At 51.1% G+C, this 19,219-nt stretch overlaps 8 protein-coding genes across 8 annotated transcripts; 2 read left to right on the forward strand and 6 right to left on the reverse strand.

Moving 5' to 3' along the window:
* Positions 1–765: 765 nt before the first annotated feature.
* BDV14DRAFT_210352 (putative dynamin family GTPase) lies at positions 766–3,715 on the reverse strand. Its single transcript, XM_073775874.1, has 5 exons — positions 3,445–3,715; positions 3,101–3,373; positions 2,763–3,034; positions 2,569–2,701; positions 766–2,509 (listed from the first exon to the last, which is right to left on the reverse strand). Exons 1-5 carry the CDS (start codon positions 3,550–3,552, stop codon positions 1,181–1,183), a joined length of 2,115 nt encoding a protein of 704 aa, XP_073625670.1. The 5' UTR covers positions 3,553–3,715; the 3' UTR covers positions 766–1,180.
* Positions 3,716–4,720: 1,005 nt separating this feature from the next.
* Positions 4,721–6,312, reverse strand: BDV14DRAFT_210354 (transmembrane amino acid transporter protein-domain-containing protein; the record flags this gene model as incomplete). The annotated part of the gene is made up of 5 exons (XM_073775875.1): positions 4,721–4,761; positions 4,833–5,226; positions 5,289–5,369; positions 5,422–6,216; positions 6,247–6,312. 5 exons carry the CDS (start codon positions 6,310–6,312, stop codon positions 4,721–4,723), a joined length of 1,377 nt encoding a protein of 458 aa, XP_073625671.1.
* Positions 6,313–6,614: 302 nt separating this feature from the next.
* BDV14DRAFT_98482 (SDR family NAD(P)-dependent oxidoreductase) lies at positions 6,615–7,794 on the reverse strand. The gene is made up of 2 exons (XM_073777965.1): positions 7,465–7,794; positions 6,615–7,388 (listed from the first exon to the last, which is right to left on the reverse strand). The coding sequence occupies exons 1-2, from the start codon at positions 7,521–7,523 to the stop codon at positions 6,680–6,682; spliced, it is 768 nt and encodes a 255-aa protein (XP_073625672.1). The 5' UTR covers positions 7,524–7,794; the 3' UTR covers positions 6,615–6,679.
* BDV14DRAFT_98481 (SDR family NAD(P)-dependent oxidoreductase) lies at positions 7,795–9,027 on the reverse strand. The gene has a single exon (XM_073777964.1). It carries the CDS (start codon positions 8,871–8,873, stop codon positions 8,067–8,069), a length of 807 nt encoding a protein of 268 aa, XP_073625673.1. The 5' UTR covers positions 8,874–9,027; the 3' UTR covers positions 7,795–8,066.
* Positions 9,028–9,678: 651 nt separating this feature from the next.
* On the reverse strand, positions 9,679–12,299 carry dppV (dipeptidyl peptidase DppV). Its single transcript, XM_073769493.1, has 7 exons — positions 12,210–12,299; positions 12,105–12,156; positions 11,825–12,057; positions 10,775–11,777; positions 10,504–10,726; positions 10,007–10,451; positions 9,679–9,935 (listed from the first exon to the last, which is right to left on the reverse strand). The coding sequence occupies exons 1-7, from the start codon at positions 12,272–12,274 to the stop codon at positions 9,803–9,805; spliced, it is 2,154 nt and encodes a 717-aa protein (XP_073625674.1). The 5' UTR covers positions 12,275–12,299; the 3' UTR covers positions 9,679–9,802.
* A 360-nt stretch (positions 12,300–12,659) lies between these two features.
* On the reverse strand, positions 12,660–14,642 carry BDV14DRAFT_177811 (uncharacterized protein). Its single transcript, XM_073769494.1, has 2 exons — positions 14,188–14,642; positions 12,660–14,089 (listed from the first exon to the last, which is right to left on the reverse strand). Exons 1-2 carry the CDS (start codon positions 14,365–14,367, stop codon positions 12,887–12,889), a joined length of 1,383 nt encoding a protein of 460 aa, XP_073625675.1. The 5' UTR covers positions 14,368–14,642; the 3' UTR covers positions 12,660–12,886.
* A 1,659-nt stretch (positions 14,643–16,301) lies between these two features.
* On the forward strand, positions 16,302–16,742 carry BDV14DRAFT_177812 (uncharacterized protein). The gene is made up of 2 exons (XM_073769495.1): positions 16,302–16,661; positions 16,718–16,742. The coding sequence occupies exon 1, from the start codon at positions 16,410–16,412 to the stop codon at positions 16,635–16,637; it is 228 nt and encodes a 75-aa protein (XP_073625676.1). The 5' UTR covers positions 16,302–16,409; the 3' UTR covers positions 16,638–16,661; positions 16,718–16,742.
* Positions 16,743–18,221: 1,479 nt separating this feature from the next.
* On the forward strand, positions 18,222–18,819 carry BDV14DRAFT_177814 (uncharacterized protein). Its single transcript, XM_073769496.1, has one exon. The coding sequence runs from the start codon at positions 18,559–18,561 to the stop codon at positions 18,727–18,729; it is 171 nt and encodes a 56-aa protein (XP_073625677.1). The 5' UTR covers positions 18,222–18,558; the 3' UTR covers positions 18,730–18,819.
* The last annotated feature ends 400 nt before the right edge of the window (positions 18,820–19,219 follow it).

Consider the following 19,219-nt stretch of genomic DNA (forward strand, 5'->3'; position numbering starts at 1 on the left):
GGTCGACAGCGCCCATCTTTGACTTTGTCATGAATGCATCAACCGGGGAAGATGGAGCTTCCGGATGCTATCATCGTGCGTCTCTCCATGGTCCCCCTTGGTGATGCTCTGTTGCTCCAGTCACTGAAGGACTAATCTCATGACCCGACGGAGTATAGCACTGTGACGGAACACATGACATGGCGTGCATCCAAGACACCCGATTGTGTTGTGTCAACTTCAGCATCACCTTCACCTTAATCATGGACCAATCCGGGTCCAACACCGAGTCCAAACCCAGGAGAACCCTGGAAATAAGACCCTCATATCCAGCGCTTGGCGTTGTCTCAATCTGTACGCTCCAGAACTACCAATTCCCTATCATACAACATCGTGTCCTATACAGTACTAACCCTTTTTACCGAACACCCACAGGGCTTCTTCGCCACCTCCAGGATCTTTGTGCCGGCGCCACCGTCCGTGTTTGCTTTTATACCGGCACCGCGCTCTGGGGTGGTTGTGATAAGCTTCCACTTACCTAGCACTACACACACAAACCGCCAGCTAGCTAACCAACCCCGATAATCGGATCAATCCAGGCTACACAATTCATAAGGATATAGGCTATGGCTCTGAAATCCTCTGTGCGAATACCGCCATGTGGTATGCTGCAATTGCGAAGTGGGCGCGCAAGAAGCCAATCTCGCGTGCTTTCAAGGTTTACCAGAGGTTGAATTTTCTCTTCGGGGTTTATTATGCTTGTGATGTTTATGTGGCTAGGTCTCAAAAGTTGGTTTTTTCTCTATGAGGGAATTGTCTGGTGTTTTGATATATCCTGTTCTCTAGATATTTGTACTTAGGCTCTTTCGCTTGGTCGAGAGATAAGACGGTATTACCCCGTAGCTTCTGTACCAATTCCCATCGGGTATTGCTTCGCAGCAACAGTCTCTAACGCGTTTTGAATATGCGGGGAGTAACGTCTTTTGCATGGAGGGATTTAGATCGGCCGTTCTTGCTGACCTGGAGATGGCGCCATTGACTTATTGCGAGTGCGAGACGTATTATTCGCTGTCTTGAGAATCGGGGGCTTACGACTGCTCCTACTCTGACCTGTCGTGGCGACAAATGCATCTTATTGCTATCTAAGGGTATAGAATAAGCAACGGTGGGCATGTATTCTCACTCTCTTAACCACCCTCTATCACAAAACACTCAGCTGCTCCCAACGTTCGAGCGCCTTGCGGTAGCGTTCTTTCGTTTCTTCCAGTCTCTTACGCGTTGAGGCATCGACCTTGTCTTCTCCAGCTATTTTGTCGAGCTGCTCATCATCGATATTGGTGAATGTTTCGACGCAGACAGCTCGCAGTGGACATTTGGGCCCGAGTACATGTCGCTCGATAACCTGAGTCGTAACATTGTCAATGAACCGGTAGACCGCAATTCTGTAGTACGTCTCCAGCTTAGTGCGGGTCTGCATTATATTGTTCAGCAGAGTTGATAAGTGAGGAGGCCCGTCAGCTGCGTGGGCATCTACCCCTGTTGCGGCCCCCCGTGGTGCACTGAAGATTTCGCTCCGCCGTTTCTCTGTCACGGCCAGATGCGACTCGAAATACGGGTGTTTGGTGAACAACGGTCGGACCCGGTTATCCTCAATAAGTTCTTGCAGTGTACCGTCGGCGTCCTTGTTCCAAACCTCGAGTTGGCTGGTAATAAGCCTGCTAACTTCGAGCCGGACGCGATTATTCGGAATCGCAAGGCGCAGAAGAACATCGTAGCATTCTTTCACGCAGACTTTTGCATCTTCTACCAATTGAGTTGCAAACTTGTTCCAATGTGCAGACAGCATGCGGAATACCTTTTCCTCTACATCCGGATGCACGGTTCCAGCAAGGCTCTTCCCGCGGCTGATCATGGCTTCCTCGTAGATGGCAGAGTAGATCCCAGGTGATCTGCTGATTCGATCCTCCCACGTACCGGGAGGGCTGTTCCAGAGGTCAAGCAGCTCCGCCTCGTAATTGTCAAAGGTGAGTTCAATTCCCTGTGTGGGAACAACAGCTTTTGTAAACTCGTCCACTCGTTGCTGTACGAGGTAGCAAAGCCGAATCTTTGGATCAGTGGACGGAATGTCCTGATACTTCGCACGCAGACTAGCTTCGGCCATTCGCTCCATACTGTGACAGAATCGGTTCACAAAGGATCGCTGTGCAGCCGGGGTTGTTCTAGCCTCTCCCATATTCTTGAGAGTTGTTTCGCAGTCCCGCAGCTTTTGCCGGATTTCACTAATGATGTTAGGCATCCCCTTCTGCAGCTGCGCGCGTCGTTCCCGGTCGATGTAGTCCATGAGCGCCTTGATCCCAAAGCGTTCTTTCGGTACGCTCTGCCAAACAGGCTTCACAAATTCGTTCTCTTCCGCTTCGTCACGCTCCTGATCAGTGAGGTGAGATTCGTGGGGCTTTCTATTGCGAAGGCCAAACCAGCCGTGATCGAGGCGGGGAGCCGTGGAGAGGTTGTTCTGTAGCAACGAGTCCATCTGCGGTTCACTGTCAGTGCCAATGTGTCCAAGTGCTTTTGGGTTGTGGCAGTCCCTACCCACATGCCGGCGCCTTCCTCTCTCTTGTCGCATTTGTTCAGTACGCCAATCGCCCGGCTCTCGACGCCAGGGACAGTAGCGACAATTTCCAAACTCTTTGACAGCTCAACATCCGTGTCACCAAGGATGAGTCTAGAGGCCGTAATATTAGCCTTCGTAATACTGCTTGTAGTCATGAGGAGAAGAGACCCACAGGACAATATTCCGCGGGTTGTCCAGGTACTTCCGAACGATAGTTTCCGCGATCGCACCCTTCGTGGTCATGGACATCGGCCCGTTAGGCGTCGGATGAGTACCATTTGCCATTCCTGGGTGCCTTTTCCTAGACTGTGTATTTTGGACGAGGCCCGGGAGATCCACGATCGACCAGTGCATCTCGTCTGGACCCGACCGTTCAATTCGAAGAACCGCGTCGCACAGCGAATCGCCCTGCACATCGTCTTTTCCAAACATGCGCTCGGTCGCCTGAACGAAAAATAGTGATCAGACATTAGCTCATTTGGAAATTGCAAGTAGTGGCCGAGAACGTACCTTCTCAATCATCTCCTTCATTACCTCCGTCGTGAGCGCCTCCCTATCGACCCGAAACCCCTGGATTCTATCGCGGAACGCATCGTCCCTCTCCGTTATTGGTCCCGGGCTAATTGTCGCTTTGACACCACCATTGTGCCCCGAAGCAGTCTGTCGGAAGGAGATCTGGATGGGAAATCGGGTGCACGTTCGCTCTTGCACAGGGAATGAGATCTCGGTTATCGCTTGGAGGACGGAGCTTTTGCCTGTGCTTTGGTCGCCGACGACGACCAGCTGGTTCCGATTAGCGAATCCTTGATTGGGGATCCGGTCTGAATGAGGAGAGAGATTAGGACAACAAATACCTCGGGCAACTCGATGGTACTGCTCAGTCCGAGCGCGTGAAGCTCATCGATGAAAGCGAGCTGCTCGGAGCTCTCGACGCCAACGAAGTGACGGATTCTGTTTCCCATTACGAATTGCAATGTCTTTTTGTCGACGAGTTTGAGTATTGGAGTACGGTCACAAGGAGTTGACTTGGAAAGAACACCTCCCCTTTAAACCCCAGCGCTAAAAATCCCAATTCCAACCGCCAGGGCAATGTTCGAGCGAGCTAGATCCACTAGGCTCCTTCCCAATCTCCAGCGTCCCAAGTCAGAATCGACAACCAACAGCGTACAGGAAGCTGGCAGTAAATGGCAATTTGATGCCGCAGTCACGATGCATACACTACTGTGGTAGCGCAACTCAAATCCCTGTTCGCGCAAATCACAAGGCGACCTGGGAGACCCGCCGCAGCTGCCGGCCCGGCCCCCGGTTCGTAAAGCGCATGGTCCGAGACACGTTTCCAGGGGCTTATAGGCTGCTATATTAATCAGTGGATGAGAAGCTGCGTGAGTGGGGTGATGAACATTGCTTTTTTTCTCGGGACGAGTCATGGACGTGATAGTACCTGGTCCCGACCAGGCAGGGCTCCAGCTTCACTGTGTTCACGTCCTTCCTTATCTAAACTAGCCTGAAAGTTCTCCAGGCAGTGCACCGCTGAGCTCAAGGCCGATCAGAGCTATGTGCCAGGCGCCCTGTTCCCGCCTCCTACTCCTAGGCCGCTCTTTCACTCTATCTGGAGGTGACGCAAACGGAACAAAGATATGGAAGAAATAACATCTGTCACTCAGGAGTGATGCGCAAGAGTATTCCCCTGTTCTATCCGGAATATAAGAGGAGGCCGGTTGCTACATGCCTATTACATTCGGACTTTCAATCCCTGCGCCACCCATAGGCTCAGCCCCTGCCGTCCCGCCCTTCACCAGAGCCCACTCCGGCTTAATAGACCGCGAGTTTATAGTAGCAAATGACAAACCAAAGGTACACACGGTTTCTGTAACAGGGAACCCCTGGTTCTATTCGGATGAGTAAGCTAAAGCCGGGGTAACCCCTCTGGTCCGGGTGAGACAAGGAAGCCGATCTACTTGGGAAGAAAACTATGTTTGATTTGAACAGAGATAGGTAATAATCGATCCTGTAAGATGGGAATCATGAGGGTTACGCTCTTACTCAAATAGATCTACCTCAATAATTGCTGTCGCAAATCTCTAATAACTGAACCACATAAATGCCCCACAACGCAATGGAGCTTCCAAATCAACTACTATTAGAATTATCCGCACAAGAGAAAGCAGAACCTGTGACCAGACAAATGTCAGCAAGCAATTCGAGAAACCCATGAAACAGAACCACAGTGGTTAGAACCTACCAATCTCCCCATCAACATAAGCATTCCGAATCTCCACACAGACCGCATACGTCCCCGCAACGGTAACGAATGCCCCCAGCACCAAGAAGAAAACGTGAAATGCATAGGCGGCAGGACTCGCATACTTAAATCTCCCACCGCCAACCCTCTTCCACAGATCCCGATTATCATACAACCACAGTAGCGCCGGTAAACAGATGTTAAGCGGCCCGTACGCGAAGGATCCCATAAGGGCAAGAAGGTAATTGAAGATGGGGACTGCTTCGGCGATTATGAAGCCCAATGCACTAACGCCGAATGTGCATGCTAGCCAGGTGGTCCAGTGGATTACTGTGTTGCGCTGGAGATGGGATGTGTTGCGGAGCAGGCGGACGAAGACGTATTTCGCGGCGACCTGGTGGTTTAAGTTAGGTTGAGACAGGAAGTAGGTTTGTTTGATGTGGGTTGGTTACTTACGTGTGTATAGATACAGCCGCTCATGATCAGACCCCAGAGGCCGACCCCGTATGAGACCATCTTGACTGTTGGACCGGCGCTCTGCTTCTGTCAGTGTCTCAAGTCCATATTTATGGGGACATATGGTACTCACTCCCAAAGACGGACTAGCAACCCACTGCCCGCAATACGCATAAACAACCAGACTAAACGTGATATAAAACACCATGATCAGGGACATAGCAACATGCACGGCCTTCTTGAAGTCCCGCGGATTCTTCATCTCCGCAATAACAGGGACAAAGGCACCAACGTTAGAGCTCGAAACAAAGATATTGCACGTCGCCATCATCCCAATCTGGAAGCTCGGGGGTGTTGGCGGAATCGCATAAAAGCCTAGCTCATATGGGCCTGTCGCAGGCGCAGCAGCAGGACGATCGACTTGCGTAACGCCTACAACGACGATGAAGACGGCGGCGAAGACGGAGGCGAATCCAACCCATGTGAGCCAGCTGAGTTGCTCGAGCTTCCGGATCGAGGCTATGATCGCAATGACGGCGAATGCCAGGAGAGCCCACCAGACCGTGCAGGTAGCATGGTGCGAGAGCGCATTCAATGCGGTTGAAACAGCAATGACAGCTGAGCCCGTGCAGATGATGTTACCCAGGACAAACAAGATACCCGCGACCTCCTTGCCGATTCGACCGGCCAGAACCTGCGCCATATCGGCGACTGAATGACAGCCGCCATGGTTCTGCCGAAAGTCATACAGGATAATAGCCGTGTACTGGTTCCATGCCGTCCAGCCGAAAACGCTGAGTGTGCCGCCGACGGCGCCGAGCTGGTGTAGACTTGTCGGGAGGGAAAGAACGCCGGTTGCGAAGATGAGCTTGAGGAAGACGATGGATGCATTTGGCCAGTTTAGAGTACGAAATTTCACGCCGCTGCTCTCGTTGCCGAAGACTTCGTAGTCGCCGACTTCGCCGACGGCGTGGGCGTCTTTGGACTCGACGTCTTGGGGTGGGCTTTTCACTTCTGATGCCATTCTAGCGTGGGTCAGTAGCCTGGAAATAAACAATAGTGAGTAGAAGAATTAGAAAGTTAAATGTAGTGACAAGTTATACATCATCCTGCAGCTTATATGGGACACGCCTTACCATGGGCTCTCCAACATCTTATCAGCCCGTACTCGACACTTCACATTTGTCAAGATAGCAGATCAAGATACGGCTCGGTGATCGCTGCGACTTATAGCCAAAAGTGGGACGAATCTCCACAAACGTTAGCATTGTTGGAGACGTCATTGTGTAAGGAGGTGCATCCGCAGGCCCTCCATAGTTTTACAGAGTACATCACAACGCAGGGACTCAAACGATAAGGTGACAAAATTAGCTAACTACCTTATAACCAGCTCACTTCAACCCGCCAGTAATCTCAACAACACTCCCTGTAACAAACGAACTCTGCCCACTAAACAGAAAGGCCACTACATCAGCTATCTCATTGGGCTGTCCCAGCCTCCCAAGTGCAAGCGCACTCTTCCACTTCTCATTCGCATCACCACCAGCGACATTCCCTGCCATCGTAGGCGTATCCGTTGGCCCTGGCGCAACCGCATTGACTCGTATTCCTCGCGGACCTAGTTCCAGCGCCAGAGCCTTTGTAAAGCCTACTATCGCGTGCTTAGTGGCGCAGTAAACTGTGTATCCCGCGTACCCGCGAAGTCCGCAGTTACTGGAGACATTAACGATTGAAGAGCTGCGTCCTAAAAGCGGCACACAAGTACGACTCATGTTGAATGTTCCGCGGATATTGACGTCCAGTAAGCGAGTCAAGTAGTCGTCGCTCGTGTCAGTGATTGCGATATGGGTGGGATTAATCCCAGCGCAGTTGAACAGATAGTCCAGCTTTGGGCTCGTATCGCCGGCGCCTCTGTCAGGTATACAGCTGACAACGCCCTCGCAGGCGGCGGTCGAGGCCACGTCGCATTGTTGGTATATGTGCTTCGGGTGCGCCGTATCTTCCTCTAGAGCGGATTTGACGCCTTCCAGGAAATCGGCGTCGATGTCGCAGAGGATCAGGGTGGCACCGAGAGCACTCAATTTCTGGGCTGCGGCTTTCCTGCGAATATACAGAACGTTGCGTTAGCATTTGATACTTTGAACACACTGACTGCATTTGAGAGGAGACCACTTACCCGATACCACTCCCTGCACCCGTGATAAGGGCCCGTTTACCTTGGAAGTTTAACGTCATTTCTCTTGATCCGCGCACAGTCCTATCAGGAGTTGCCAATGGCGTTGCAGATTGACGGCGTATCGACTGAGTGGTGTAGCTAGGTAGCTTAGGGGGTCAAGGCAGCTTTTCTCCGACTGAAGATATTGATATCAAACGGGCAAAATGATAAGCAACTGACGCAATTGGGAAACTCTGGATAAGCAGCGATGTAGATAGCGAGAACCTTATCGCGCGCCAGCCTTATGTACATGGATGCGTCACACCGTACCCCGATATCCAATTTTCCTATCTGGGTAATTGACTCCAACATCTGGAGGTAGGTACCTTCCTAGGTATCAATAGCATTCATCCAGCGGATATTCGATGGATCCAGCACGTTGACAGTATATGATTGCTCATCGGTGCAGCTGAAACACAGCCCACATAACCATTTCAGGACCAGCCCTTTCCGCTGGTTAGGTACCCTGGGTACTCCATTCTTGGCCATTCCGAACCACTAGAACCATACTCGACGTCTTAAGCCTTATATTCCCGCAGAAACATCACAAATTTTACAGACCATCACCAACTAAACACCTCACCCCCCGAAACATTAAATACCTGCCCAGACATAAACCCCGCCTCCTCACCCGCCACAAACCCAATCACATTCGCAACATCCATTGGCGTCCCCTGCCGTTTCACAGCCTGATTCCCAAGCACAATCCCCTGAATCGCATGGAACATGTCGACGGATTTCATGCGTTCCGTTTCAATTAATCCAGGCATGACAGCGTTCACAGTTACACCAGGACCAGCTTCAACGGCTGCGGAGCGAACAAGGCCGAGGACTGCTGCTTTGGACGTAACGTATGCCGACAGCCCAGGTTTGGGATCTGAATATGTTGTTGAAGAGGTATGGACTATTCGGCCGTATTTGTTATTCTGCATATGTGGTAGTACGGCGCGGGTTAGGTAGAATGCACCGTGGACGTTTATCTCCATGTGTCGTGTAAACAACTCTGTTGGGCAGCTCGTGAGCGGTTGGAACTCGTATATCCCCGCGAGATTAATTAGGATATCGACTTTTCCAAAGTCTCGCATGACCCAGGCAATAGACGCATTAACTTCTTCTTCTTTCGTGATATCGCATTGTCGGAATGCCGCCTTCCCGCCGGACGTCGTAATGAGGTGATGCGTTTCTAGGAGACCAGACTCGTTGACGTCGAAAAAGATGACCTGGGCATCCTGGCGCGCAAAAAATATCGCTGTTTCTCGACCTATGCCCGATGCCGCGCCGGTGATTATGGCGACTCTATTGCTGAACTTTGTTGGGTTTAGGGGTGGTGTTGGCGGGGGGTGAGGTAGTGACGCTTGGGAGTCCGACATTGTGTAAGCAGTGCTGGCTAGATACCGGGCTGGAGGTGAGGATGATGGATTATGGGTATAGCAGGCAGGGAAGGCAGAGAGTACGGTAAAGGGTAAGTCAGGTACCAACAACTGAACTCCAGGTTACAAGTAGGACAGGAACAAGGAAATCAACAGGCCCCCACCGACCAAGCGCACAACGAACGAACCCCTCATCGGTGTAAAAATGTCTAGACCACGCTAAGTGGCTGGAAAGGCAGGTCTGATCTCACCGAGTTCTTGGTCAGTTGTGGGCTCGAGCGCCTCGATCATCAATTCCGATTTGCTGGACTGACCTGGAGGAAGATCTGCTTCGGCTATTAGATACGATTTGCGATAGGCTGAGGGCTTGAGGATTGACAGTCAATAGGACTGGATGGGGCTTTGGAATCATGCCTACATCATCATTCATCTAGGTAGCGTGCTATGGTGTCGTTGCCCCTATCTTGATGAGCAGCGGGGCTAAGTGTTGTTCCCACTTTGGGGACAGAATATTTACCAAAGGAAGGCGCGATGGAGAAAGTCGTTCCTTCCTGCTGCACGATCGCACCTTCCTTGAATATGTCCCGTCAAACAGGGAAGTCGCGATTGCACGGTCGCTCGTTCCACGTCCAGAGATAGATACGTGGTTGTACCTTTCTTATGAGATGTTGAGTAACTGTTCACGTTAGGTAGGGGCTGCTCCGTACAGTCCCCTTTTAGCTCTCAGTTGTAGGTAGCGGTCTCTACACGATGCCAGGGCTATGCTTAGAAGTGCTCCTAGCAGCAAAAAAAGAGAAAAGCATATGTCCAGTAAGTCATATTCATTAACGAATGACATCCAATCGTAAGACTACTTATGTACTCATATACCCCATTAACAATACATTTCTTCAACATCATCCCAGCGCAGCTCGAACTTATTCTTGAGCTCAGGCAACAGGGTTAATGTTGACAACGGGAACAACAGTATCGTTAAGGCTGACCTCGCCAATGCCGGAGTACTTGTTGATCCAGCCGAGGACCTGCTGCTGCCATACGAGACTGTTCTCGGGGGAGGTGACCCTGTGAACCAATTAGTACTTCGATACAACATTGATAGCGGGGAGCAGGAAAGAGCAGGGAAGGTAACATACCAGTGGTTCTCATCAGGGAAGTTCAAGAAACGACTCGGAACACCGCGCTCCTGAAGGACATTAAACAAGCTAAGTCCATCCGAAACAGCAAGACGGAAATCCAAATCATTGTGGATAACGAGGTGCGGCGTCGCAAACTGCAAAATGCGCTCGACGGCAGAGGGGTCCCAACGGCGGTAGTTCTCGCGAGCATCCCAGAAGGTCCCGTTGAAGTCGCGCTCGATGAACCAGAGCTCGTCGGTGCCGATCTTGGCGTCGGCGACGAAGGTTCCGTCGTGCGTGACGAGGGCCTTGAATTCGCGCCCGAGAGGGGAGCCTTGGATCCAGTTTACCATGAAACCTCCGTAGGAGGCACCGGCTGCGACGGCACGGGTGGTGTCGATGTAGGGGATGTTGTCGCGGATGTACTCGAAGCCCTTGACGAGGTCGTCGTATGGGTAGCTTCCTGTAGTACCGTTAGCATTGACCTTATAAAAAGAGTAAGTGAGGGAACGCACCCCAGTTGTTCTGGATAGCATCAGTGAGCTCATCGCCGTAGCCGGTGGAACCAGTTGGGTTAGGCGAGACAACAACGTATCCCTGGTCGGCGAACACCTTGGGGTTCCAGCGTGTGCTCCAGGAGTTGTACCAGGCGCCCTGAGGACCACCGTGAATGAGGTATGCCAGGGGGTAAGACTTGGTCTCGTCAAAGCCGGTGGGGTAGGTCACCCAGGCGTGGATCTAAGCTCATTAATACTTGAAATCGTGAACTAGAAGGGGGTCTCTTACATCAGTCCAGTTACCCTCATACCAGATCTCACCAACATCATCAGGGCCAAGACCAGCGAGCTCCTCGTCAATCTCGTGGGCAGAGACAATAGTCTTCAGGACACCACGGTCGGGGTTTTGGCTGACAATGTCGACGTACCAGCTCGAGTAGAGGGTGGATCCAGTAACGACAAGGGTGTTGTTCTTGGAGGGGTAGTAGGCAGAGGCGTACTTGCCGTCCGTGAGCTTAGCAGGAGTGAACTCGCCCTTGGCCTCCTCGACGGGGATCAAGAAAAGGTTACCGCTGCCCGCATCCTCAGCACCGACAACAATGGTCTTGCTGTCGAGCCACTTGAGCGAGTCGGCAGAGCGGTCCCATTCGGTAGCGAGGGCGGCGATCTCCTCGGAGTCAATGTCGTAGATGTACAAGGTGCGGTGGTCAGACTCGTAGTTGATCTCCTCCATCTGGAAGTAAGCAATACTCTTACTGTCGGGAGAGAAGACGGGGCTGCTGGAGTCACCGAGGATGCCCTCAGGCGCAGAGCCGGGGCCGTTGATTGGCGCAGCAGTCTCCGATCCGTCATGAGGGACAAGGTAGATGTACGACGCGGTGTAGTTGGCCTTGGGGAGCTCGGGGGCCTTGCTCTTGAAGATAACCAGCTTGCCGTCGGCGGAAACATCGTAGTCGGATGCGCCTCCGAAGGGAGGGTAAGGGGACTCGGCCTTCTCGACGGGAGCGACGAGGTTCTTGAGACCACCAGACGAAACGTAGCGCTCGTGCTGGGTGCTGCTCAGAACACCAGAGAAGACGGCGTTGAAAGTCGTTGTGAGCCAAGTGTCCCAGTGACGGGCGTAAATGCTGTCGTAGATGCGAGCAGTGGATTGGTAAGTAGGAGCAAGTTCCGCGTTGTACGCCGTGCCGTTAGCATACGACTGAGCGTAAACGAGGTAGTTAATGTCGCCGGACTCGGTGGTGACAGCCTTCAAGCCAGAAAAGGCAGCAGGAAGCGACGCAGCCTTGTACCTGCTTTCATTAGCATCGCGCATTAGTTTCCCATGCAAGGGACTCACCCTGAAGGGAAGCCGCTCAGACCCGACACCCAAAGCTCAACACCACCTGGGATCTGGGCATTGGTGCCATTGATGTACAGCAGAGTCGAGTCGCTCAGCCAGACAATCTCCGAGACATTGCTGTCGTCGGTGAGCGTGGTGATGTTTCCCGAGCGCAGGTCAAGCAGGTTCCAGGTGGAGGAGGACTCGTGGGTGTCGAATGAGTACTGGGAGGTGGAGAAGATGGCGACATTCTATTCCATTAGTATGCGATTGACTTCTTTGAGGACATGCGACTCACTCCAGAAGGATTGGGAATGGCCTCGCTTCTGCGGGGAGCACTGATCAACTGCCTGTGCGGAGTCAGCTAGTCGTCGTACAAGGGATAAACAACAAGCACACTCACTCTGGAGTCAAGGCAAGAGCAGAAGTCGCGGCAGCAGCCAGCGAAAACCACCTGAAAGCACCCATGATGAGAATGGTAATTGACGATCGTACCTGGTCAGGCAGGTACAAAGAAAGGGGCAGCCATATTTATAAGGGCATGAGGGGATGGTGTAATTGACGGCATCCCCCGCATGGGAGGCAATAGGGCCAAGACGTCCAGCATCTTCTGGTCCTTATTGACCTTCCCAATTGAGCATTGTCTAGCCCTGGCTTGGAAGGGATTGGCAGGTCCGGGGCCCAAGTGGGGAGGCACAAAGAGTCCAGACGAATGGGAAAGAGAGCAACATGCAGTGCCAAGTCTGGATAGCATCCAACTTGATAGCTGATGTAACCTCTGTCGGACGCAGGCTTGATAAGTTGATCTATTGCTAAGAGCTAGGGACCATCTGGTGCGATACACCGCTGTCTTGCGCCATCTTGTCAGTGAATTTGGCGTTATTGTGACATTGATCGTACGATAAGAGCAATCGCTTGATTAATTGTTTAATTTTGCTTATCGAAGGATGCTTGGCATAATTTGAATATATCTCGGCATTCTGTCGTTTTCTTGAGTCTATACTGTCCATCTCTCGACACGAGGCCAAGAAAGCTTGACTACCAGTACATCCACATCTACATATACTGGCTACTGAAATACTATTCTCCCGCCCGCAATAACGTCTTCAAACTGGTACAATGTTCAAAATCCTCCCATCCCCTCGGCGTATTCGACCCTCTCAGCCAATACCCCCCGTCGCAATCCTTCAAGCTGACAAGCAGCAAGGTCGGCAGGGTACCGCCAATCAAACTGATATCAGGATTAACAAAGACAACCGACGCTTTCCGACCTTGGCAGCTGGCCCCGGAGAAATCGAGGTCCGCATAATTAAACGTCGTCCAGGGTGATAGCAGCGGGATGCTCCTTTGCACATTTCCCCTTGGTTCCATGACTGCGGGAGGAACGACTTTATCCTCTATTCGCTTCAACTCGGCCCTGATTACGGTCGGGTCTTGGTACTGCATTGTTGACAGGCGGATCTTCTCGGCGACTTGTCCGATCGAGCTTGTTGTGACTTGGCATTCTGAGAGTTTGCTGCGGAGGAAGATGATGCTGTTGTGAGGGTAGTAGGTCGCTTCTTCGAGTGGTTTCAGCAACCCGCGATAGTTGACAGGTCCGATAAAGTCCACTGGGTCTTTTCGCGCTCGTTTCGGTGAGTACAGCATTTTCAAGTATAGTGCAGCGATTATATCGTTTCGTGTCAACTTGACGCTTGAGCCATTGCCCTCCAGCTCTTTCTGCGCTTTCGATCGGACCTCGTCGACCCAGGCGCTGGGTACATGAATTAATCTGTAGGTTAATCTCTCCGATAAGTGAAACAATTCCCGCGTCTTCTGAACCAACACCTTTCCAAAAAACCGCATCTGTCGCAATCGGCTAGTTCCGAGAATGGAGCGATATGAGGGCACCGCTCCCTCTCCATCGCCCTCTAGAAGATCAGACATGCGCCCGTCAACATCAGGAGGCAGTATAAATCTTGGAATATCCCTCCTATTCAGCAAATCGCAAAAGAACCGAATAATATCAAAACAGCTCTGTCCGTCAAATATACTATGCACAAAGCTAAAGCACAACAACGTCGCGTCCCTCAGAACGGTCGCGCGCAACAAGCAGACAGGTTTCGGGTCTGAAAGCGCATTAAATAGGAACTTGCCGTCTATATCGCGCATTTCATCGTGCAGAATTGTGGGTTTATCTCGCCCGTACCAGGAAAAGGGGAGGAATGTGGCAATGTCGTGGCCTAGGAATCGTCCTTCGAAATCGATCGTTGAGCCGCAGTGGACTTTGCGCGGGTCTCTATTCTGCAGTCACAAACCGTTCGGATCAGCCTTATCCTTTGTATACTCAACGATCCTCGTTGAGATTCCCGACCGTGGGCCGTTACAGGGCTGTTGCTTACCTTGCTCCGCAATACCCCACCAAGCAAAGACGAGCGCCCGATAAGGCGAGCCCATGTTTTCTGCAGTATTGAAGTGTCAAGGACATTGTCGATGACAAGGCCGATGTTCACGTCGAAGGGTAAAGATATCGAGCTTTTGGAGGCGACCTTGCGCCCGTCGGAGAATCGGTTGAATGTCATCTTGGTTGTGTTTGCGCAAACATCAGGCTGATGCAGCGCGTACTCTGTAGTGCAAAAAGTGCTAAAGTAAAGCAGCAGGTAGGCAGTACCTCAGTGAATAGCTTGATTATATCAAAATGCGTAATTGCACATGGCAATTCCATCGCATGCCTATGACCTAATCCCTCTCTTAAATATCCCTTACATCCTGTATCCTGCACCACTACCCAGAAAACTAGTCTACGTGGTAAGCGATCCGACCGGGGAAACCAGGACTCCGGTGAGAAGGACTATTGGAGACACGCAATGATCTACGAGTAGTTTGGGGGATCGGAGTGTCTTATTAGCGACAAGCAAAAGCAAGCATACGTGGCTAAGGATGGCTGTGAGATTGAGGGGCTGCCACCATATGCTCCGAGTCTGCAATCTGCACGCATTAAGTCATCGGTTGACTGGAGGGGGAAGGTGGCGATTGCTGACGTGGGTGGGTAGGGCTTGTATATTTGATGGGGATTAAGCAAGGCTACAGGTTTTTCTTGTCGCCTTGTACGGGTACGTATGTAGAATATTCGGCGGGTTGGGGGGCGCCTTGCTTATCAGGCGTGGATATATATATATATTCCAAGCCCAAAGCTATATCCGCAGACAAGATAAACCAACCATTTCTCTACAAACAAAAGTAAACATAGCGAAGTCCAGCCAAGGATCTACAAACAACTCACGGAGCCTTAGTCTCCAAATACTCACTCCGAACAGCCTTCTCCTCGCGACTCGCATACCTCCTTGTCTCTCTTAGCCGAGCGGCCAACAACCCCCTAAAGTCCCGCAGCGTAGAGACGCCCGTAATCTCACCAATTGCGGATCTCCAGCGCAACCAGCGAGTCCACGCCTATATCCTCGATCATGCGTTCGATATCGACTTCTCGTCGCTGATCAGCAGGAAGCCGTAGAGTGCTTTGCCGACGGCTTCGGCGAGGAAGCATGCGCTGCACTCTTGGGTTAGAATGGATGGATCGGACTCGAGGGATTTGAGGAAGTCGACGAGCCCGGTGTATGTTGTTTGCTGCGGCTCGCTGGTTTGGTCGGAGGAGTTGTGGTAGATTGCGAGTCGCCTGTCGCGGCTGTTGGATAGTCTGCGGATGGGGTTAGAGTGTGATGAGTTCCTTAGGTAGATGGTTGGCACAGAACATGGAGGAATGTACCTGGTGCCTGTAGCGGTCTCGAACCCAACGGCCAGCATGCCCGCGTTCTGGAAATGAGAGCTTGAGGTTTTTCTGTGTCTGGGAAATACTGCATGTCCGCATTTTATGAGCAGTCGGAAATCATCTAGGAGTTCCTTCTCGCGCAGGAGCGCGTGGTATGTTGCTTTGAATCGGCCGAGGGGTTATTCTTTGCTGCTCACATACCCAATCTGGTATCAAAGCAGTTAGCCAGGTCAGGTGTAGGGGCACGAAAGAGAGTTGATGAAATGTCCTTGGCTTGGGTCAGGTTAGGTAGGGTTCACTGGAAAGGACTTACATCCTCGACAGCGCCGAGCTCCAAAAATAGAAGCAGGTAACCCGAGACTATGTCGATACTTCACAAAAGCACTCAGGAACGAGTTCACCGCCGCGTAATTGGCCTGCCCGCATTGCCAAACAAGCCAGACGAGGACCCAAAAAGCACCATAAAATCCAGTTGGTGGTTTAATGTCGACTTGTGCAGGTTCCATATGCTTGGCTGTGTGGCAGCGTTCCAATCGTCCAGTGTCATTTCAGATATTGATTTGTCCTGTTGCCTGTTCTTAGTACCTGGTTTTCGGGCAGTGGACGGAATGGGGTTGGTTTTACCCTGAGCACTTGCGATAGTGCACAATTCCCCGAATGGGCTTGTGAGCCTGTGCCACGGCTCGCTCCACGTCAGCCAGACGAGAAACACTCCCACTGAAGGATTGGACTGAACAGCCAAGAGAAAGTAGATGTTTGAAAAAGCCTTCATGACCCGCACCCTTGCCAGCGCTTGGTGACAGGAATATCAAATTCGTGGCGCCGTTCTCAGCGAGCAATACCGCTATCGCACGCCCGATGCCACCAAGGCCGTCCACGAGGAGGTACGAGGTATCAGACCGTAGATTCATAGAGTTCAGAGACACACTAGCTTGCTTAGAGGGAAGGTCATCCGAATTTTCAGGCATTGTTAGCACTATCTTGCCGGTGTGGGTTGCCTTCTACATTAGTCTGAATGCATCGTGCACATTACACGCTTGGAACCTCGTTATGCGTGTAATGGGTGTGATGTCGCCTCGGAGATAGAGGTCCATACATTCCTCCAGCAGTCTAGATCAGTTCAGCTTCATTAGTCACAAAAGGGCAAAGAAGCCACTGTTACCTACCTTTGAAGTTCGTCCGGCCGCGCTCTCAGTACCTCAGATAAGTCTACGCCGATGAATGCGCGGTTCGCTGCAAACGCCTGTATACCCAAGTGACCGCGCCCTAGGGAATCGCACTTCTCAAGCTCTATCATTGTTCCGAACGGCGCGACGCAGGCCCATGAAATGTGCAGAAGCTCCCCGGACAGCGGATTTAGTACAACATCGACACCCTGTCCTTGTGCTAGGGCCGCAATTCCCTCTGCAAAGGACTCATCGCTTGAGGAGAATATTCGCTCTCGGGGGATTCCTTCCATCTGAATTAGATGTTCAATCTTTTCGGGTGTACCAACGGTGGCGTAAAGCTGCTGCAGGTTAGACTGATGGGGACGACATGCAGGTAACTAACATTTGCTCTGTTCACCTCTGCACCGATCGAGCGGCAGATCTGGATGGCTGCCAGGCCAACACCACCGCATGCCGAGTGAATAGCCTCCAGAGTGCAGCTTGGTCGTTGACGTCTCCGGGGAGGCGCATCGCCATTCCGGTAATTACGATCGGGTCGTCGTGGTTGCAGTGCGTCATGATGGGTGGGTCAAGTGCTTAAGGTTGTGTGTATGCTTGATGACAATATGTGGCACGATAAGAGATGACATTGGAAGTGTTGGTGGCATGGGTAGTCCTCGGTCTTGATTTATAAGACTTTACTAGTATTGTGTCAAGCAATAATCGTGCGTTAGAGAGATGGTGCGTAGTTTGACGCGCCACATGTCGGTCCCAGCTTGTGTATGCAGGTCTAGATTCGGGGTCGGTGTGATAGGGTGTGCTGTCTAATCTTTGGTAATTCAATTCATCCATAAATACATGAGGCTGTAACACCTTTCGCATGAAGAAAGCAACTCCCTTGCTTCTCCAGCTCTTTTTTTTTTTTTTTTTTTTTTTTTTTTTTTTTTTTTTTTTTTTTTTTTTTTTTTTTTTTTTTTTTTTTTTTTTTTTTTTTTTTTTTTTTTTTTTTTTTTTTTTTTTTTTTTTTTTTTTTTTTTTTTTTTTTTCGGAGTTCTGCCACCTTCGAGACACCAGATAGCCTCTCACTCGCATCAGGTAGCTCAAAACACATTCCACGAAGTCACAAATGTGCGGCACTTTATTACATTTCTGTATCATCGCCGTGTCTAGAATGAATTGGTCTCTTATCAGCGGAATACACAGTCCTGGCCATACGCCTATTGACTGTTGACAGAAAGAATCCCCGTCAGTGGGCAAAAATTGCATTTACGCTCTTCAAAGGGCCGATTGATCTTTCTGGACTGCGAAGCGAAGCGTCTATACCAAAAGATACCTACCAAGCGGCAGGCTTCTGAGTCTCAACGGTTTACCCAAATTATGGCGGTGTATATACGGCTGCAGGCGCCGAGCCCGAATGGAATGTCCCCCGGATTTCAAGCTTGGTGGGAAGAACTCGATATTGTTCGGGGCCTTGGCCGCGTCGAGTCTCATTAGATGGTTGCTCTGGATGCACCTTCTCTCTCCGTCGTGTTACCTGTGTGTATTTCCGTGTGAGACGATGGCCTTGGGGAGCTAATCCTGTCTCCCAGCAACTTTCGGAAGAGCTCGACGGCACTCCATGCTATTGAGACATTCTGGTCTGGTACATCGTTTCTTCTATCCTCTATAGGTGAATTTTCTCGGCTGCTCTTTCACCTCGCTAGTTGTTTGTTCTGAAAGTCAAGAACCACAACGTGCCAGTATGCCAACCCTTATTTGTTTCGTTATGGTATCAGTTCACCTGGGCCGCAAAGTCCTCCTCTTCAACCTGGCTCTTTTCTTAATCGGCGCATCTGGTGCAGGAATCGGACGGCTCCTACATGTACAGAGTTGATTTGCCCAATCTAGCGGTATATCCTGAATTCAGCGATACCGCAACGCGATACAGTCGTGATGCGACGGGCGTTGTGCGCATTCTTCGAAACTTGCACGATTCCCGCGAGATATATATCTTGCGGCTGGTGTACGTGGATAGTCTGCGCGTGGTGTGAGCATTTTGTTGTGGGTTGCCGGGGGTTGCGTATGGTTGGTGTTGAGTGTGTTTACGCGGCAGTATGACTTGGATCGTTAAGGGTTCGGGTCACGCTGGGACTTTAGAAGAGCAGGCTAAGCGGGGATAACATGGGAGAATCCCCGGTATGTGTGGCTTTCATTTATCGAGCCCATGTGTATGTCTTGCAGTATAAGGCGAAGTAATCAAGTGCAGAAGACTTGACACAAACAGGAAGGATTTCGCGTTGGAAGTCTGTGTTATAATCAGTCTCCCTCTGCACTTTCACATACAGATTTATTGAGGTATAGTACCATACTGGGTGTGCAGCATGAACTAACAGTACCGTTTATCCTATACAACACCGTTGCCTCTGGGACCAAAAATCACAGGGTACTGATTCTACGCAGACGGGATCACATGTACCCGCTTGTGTGGTGTACCCAAGCATGAACGCGCCTCATTTCTCAACGACAGAACCAAGTACGTAG

Source organism: Aspergillus stella-maris (genome assembly GCF_047715825.1).
Source record: "Aspergillus stella-maris strain CBS 113639 unplaced genomic scaffold BDV14scaffold_48, whole genome shotgun sequence".
Lineage (NCBI taxonomy): Eukaryota > Fungi > Ascomycota > Eurotiomycetes > Eurotiales > Aspergillaceae > Aspergillus > Aspergillus stella-maris.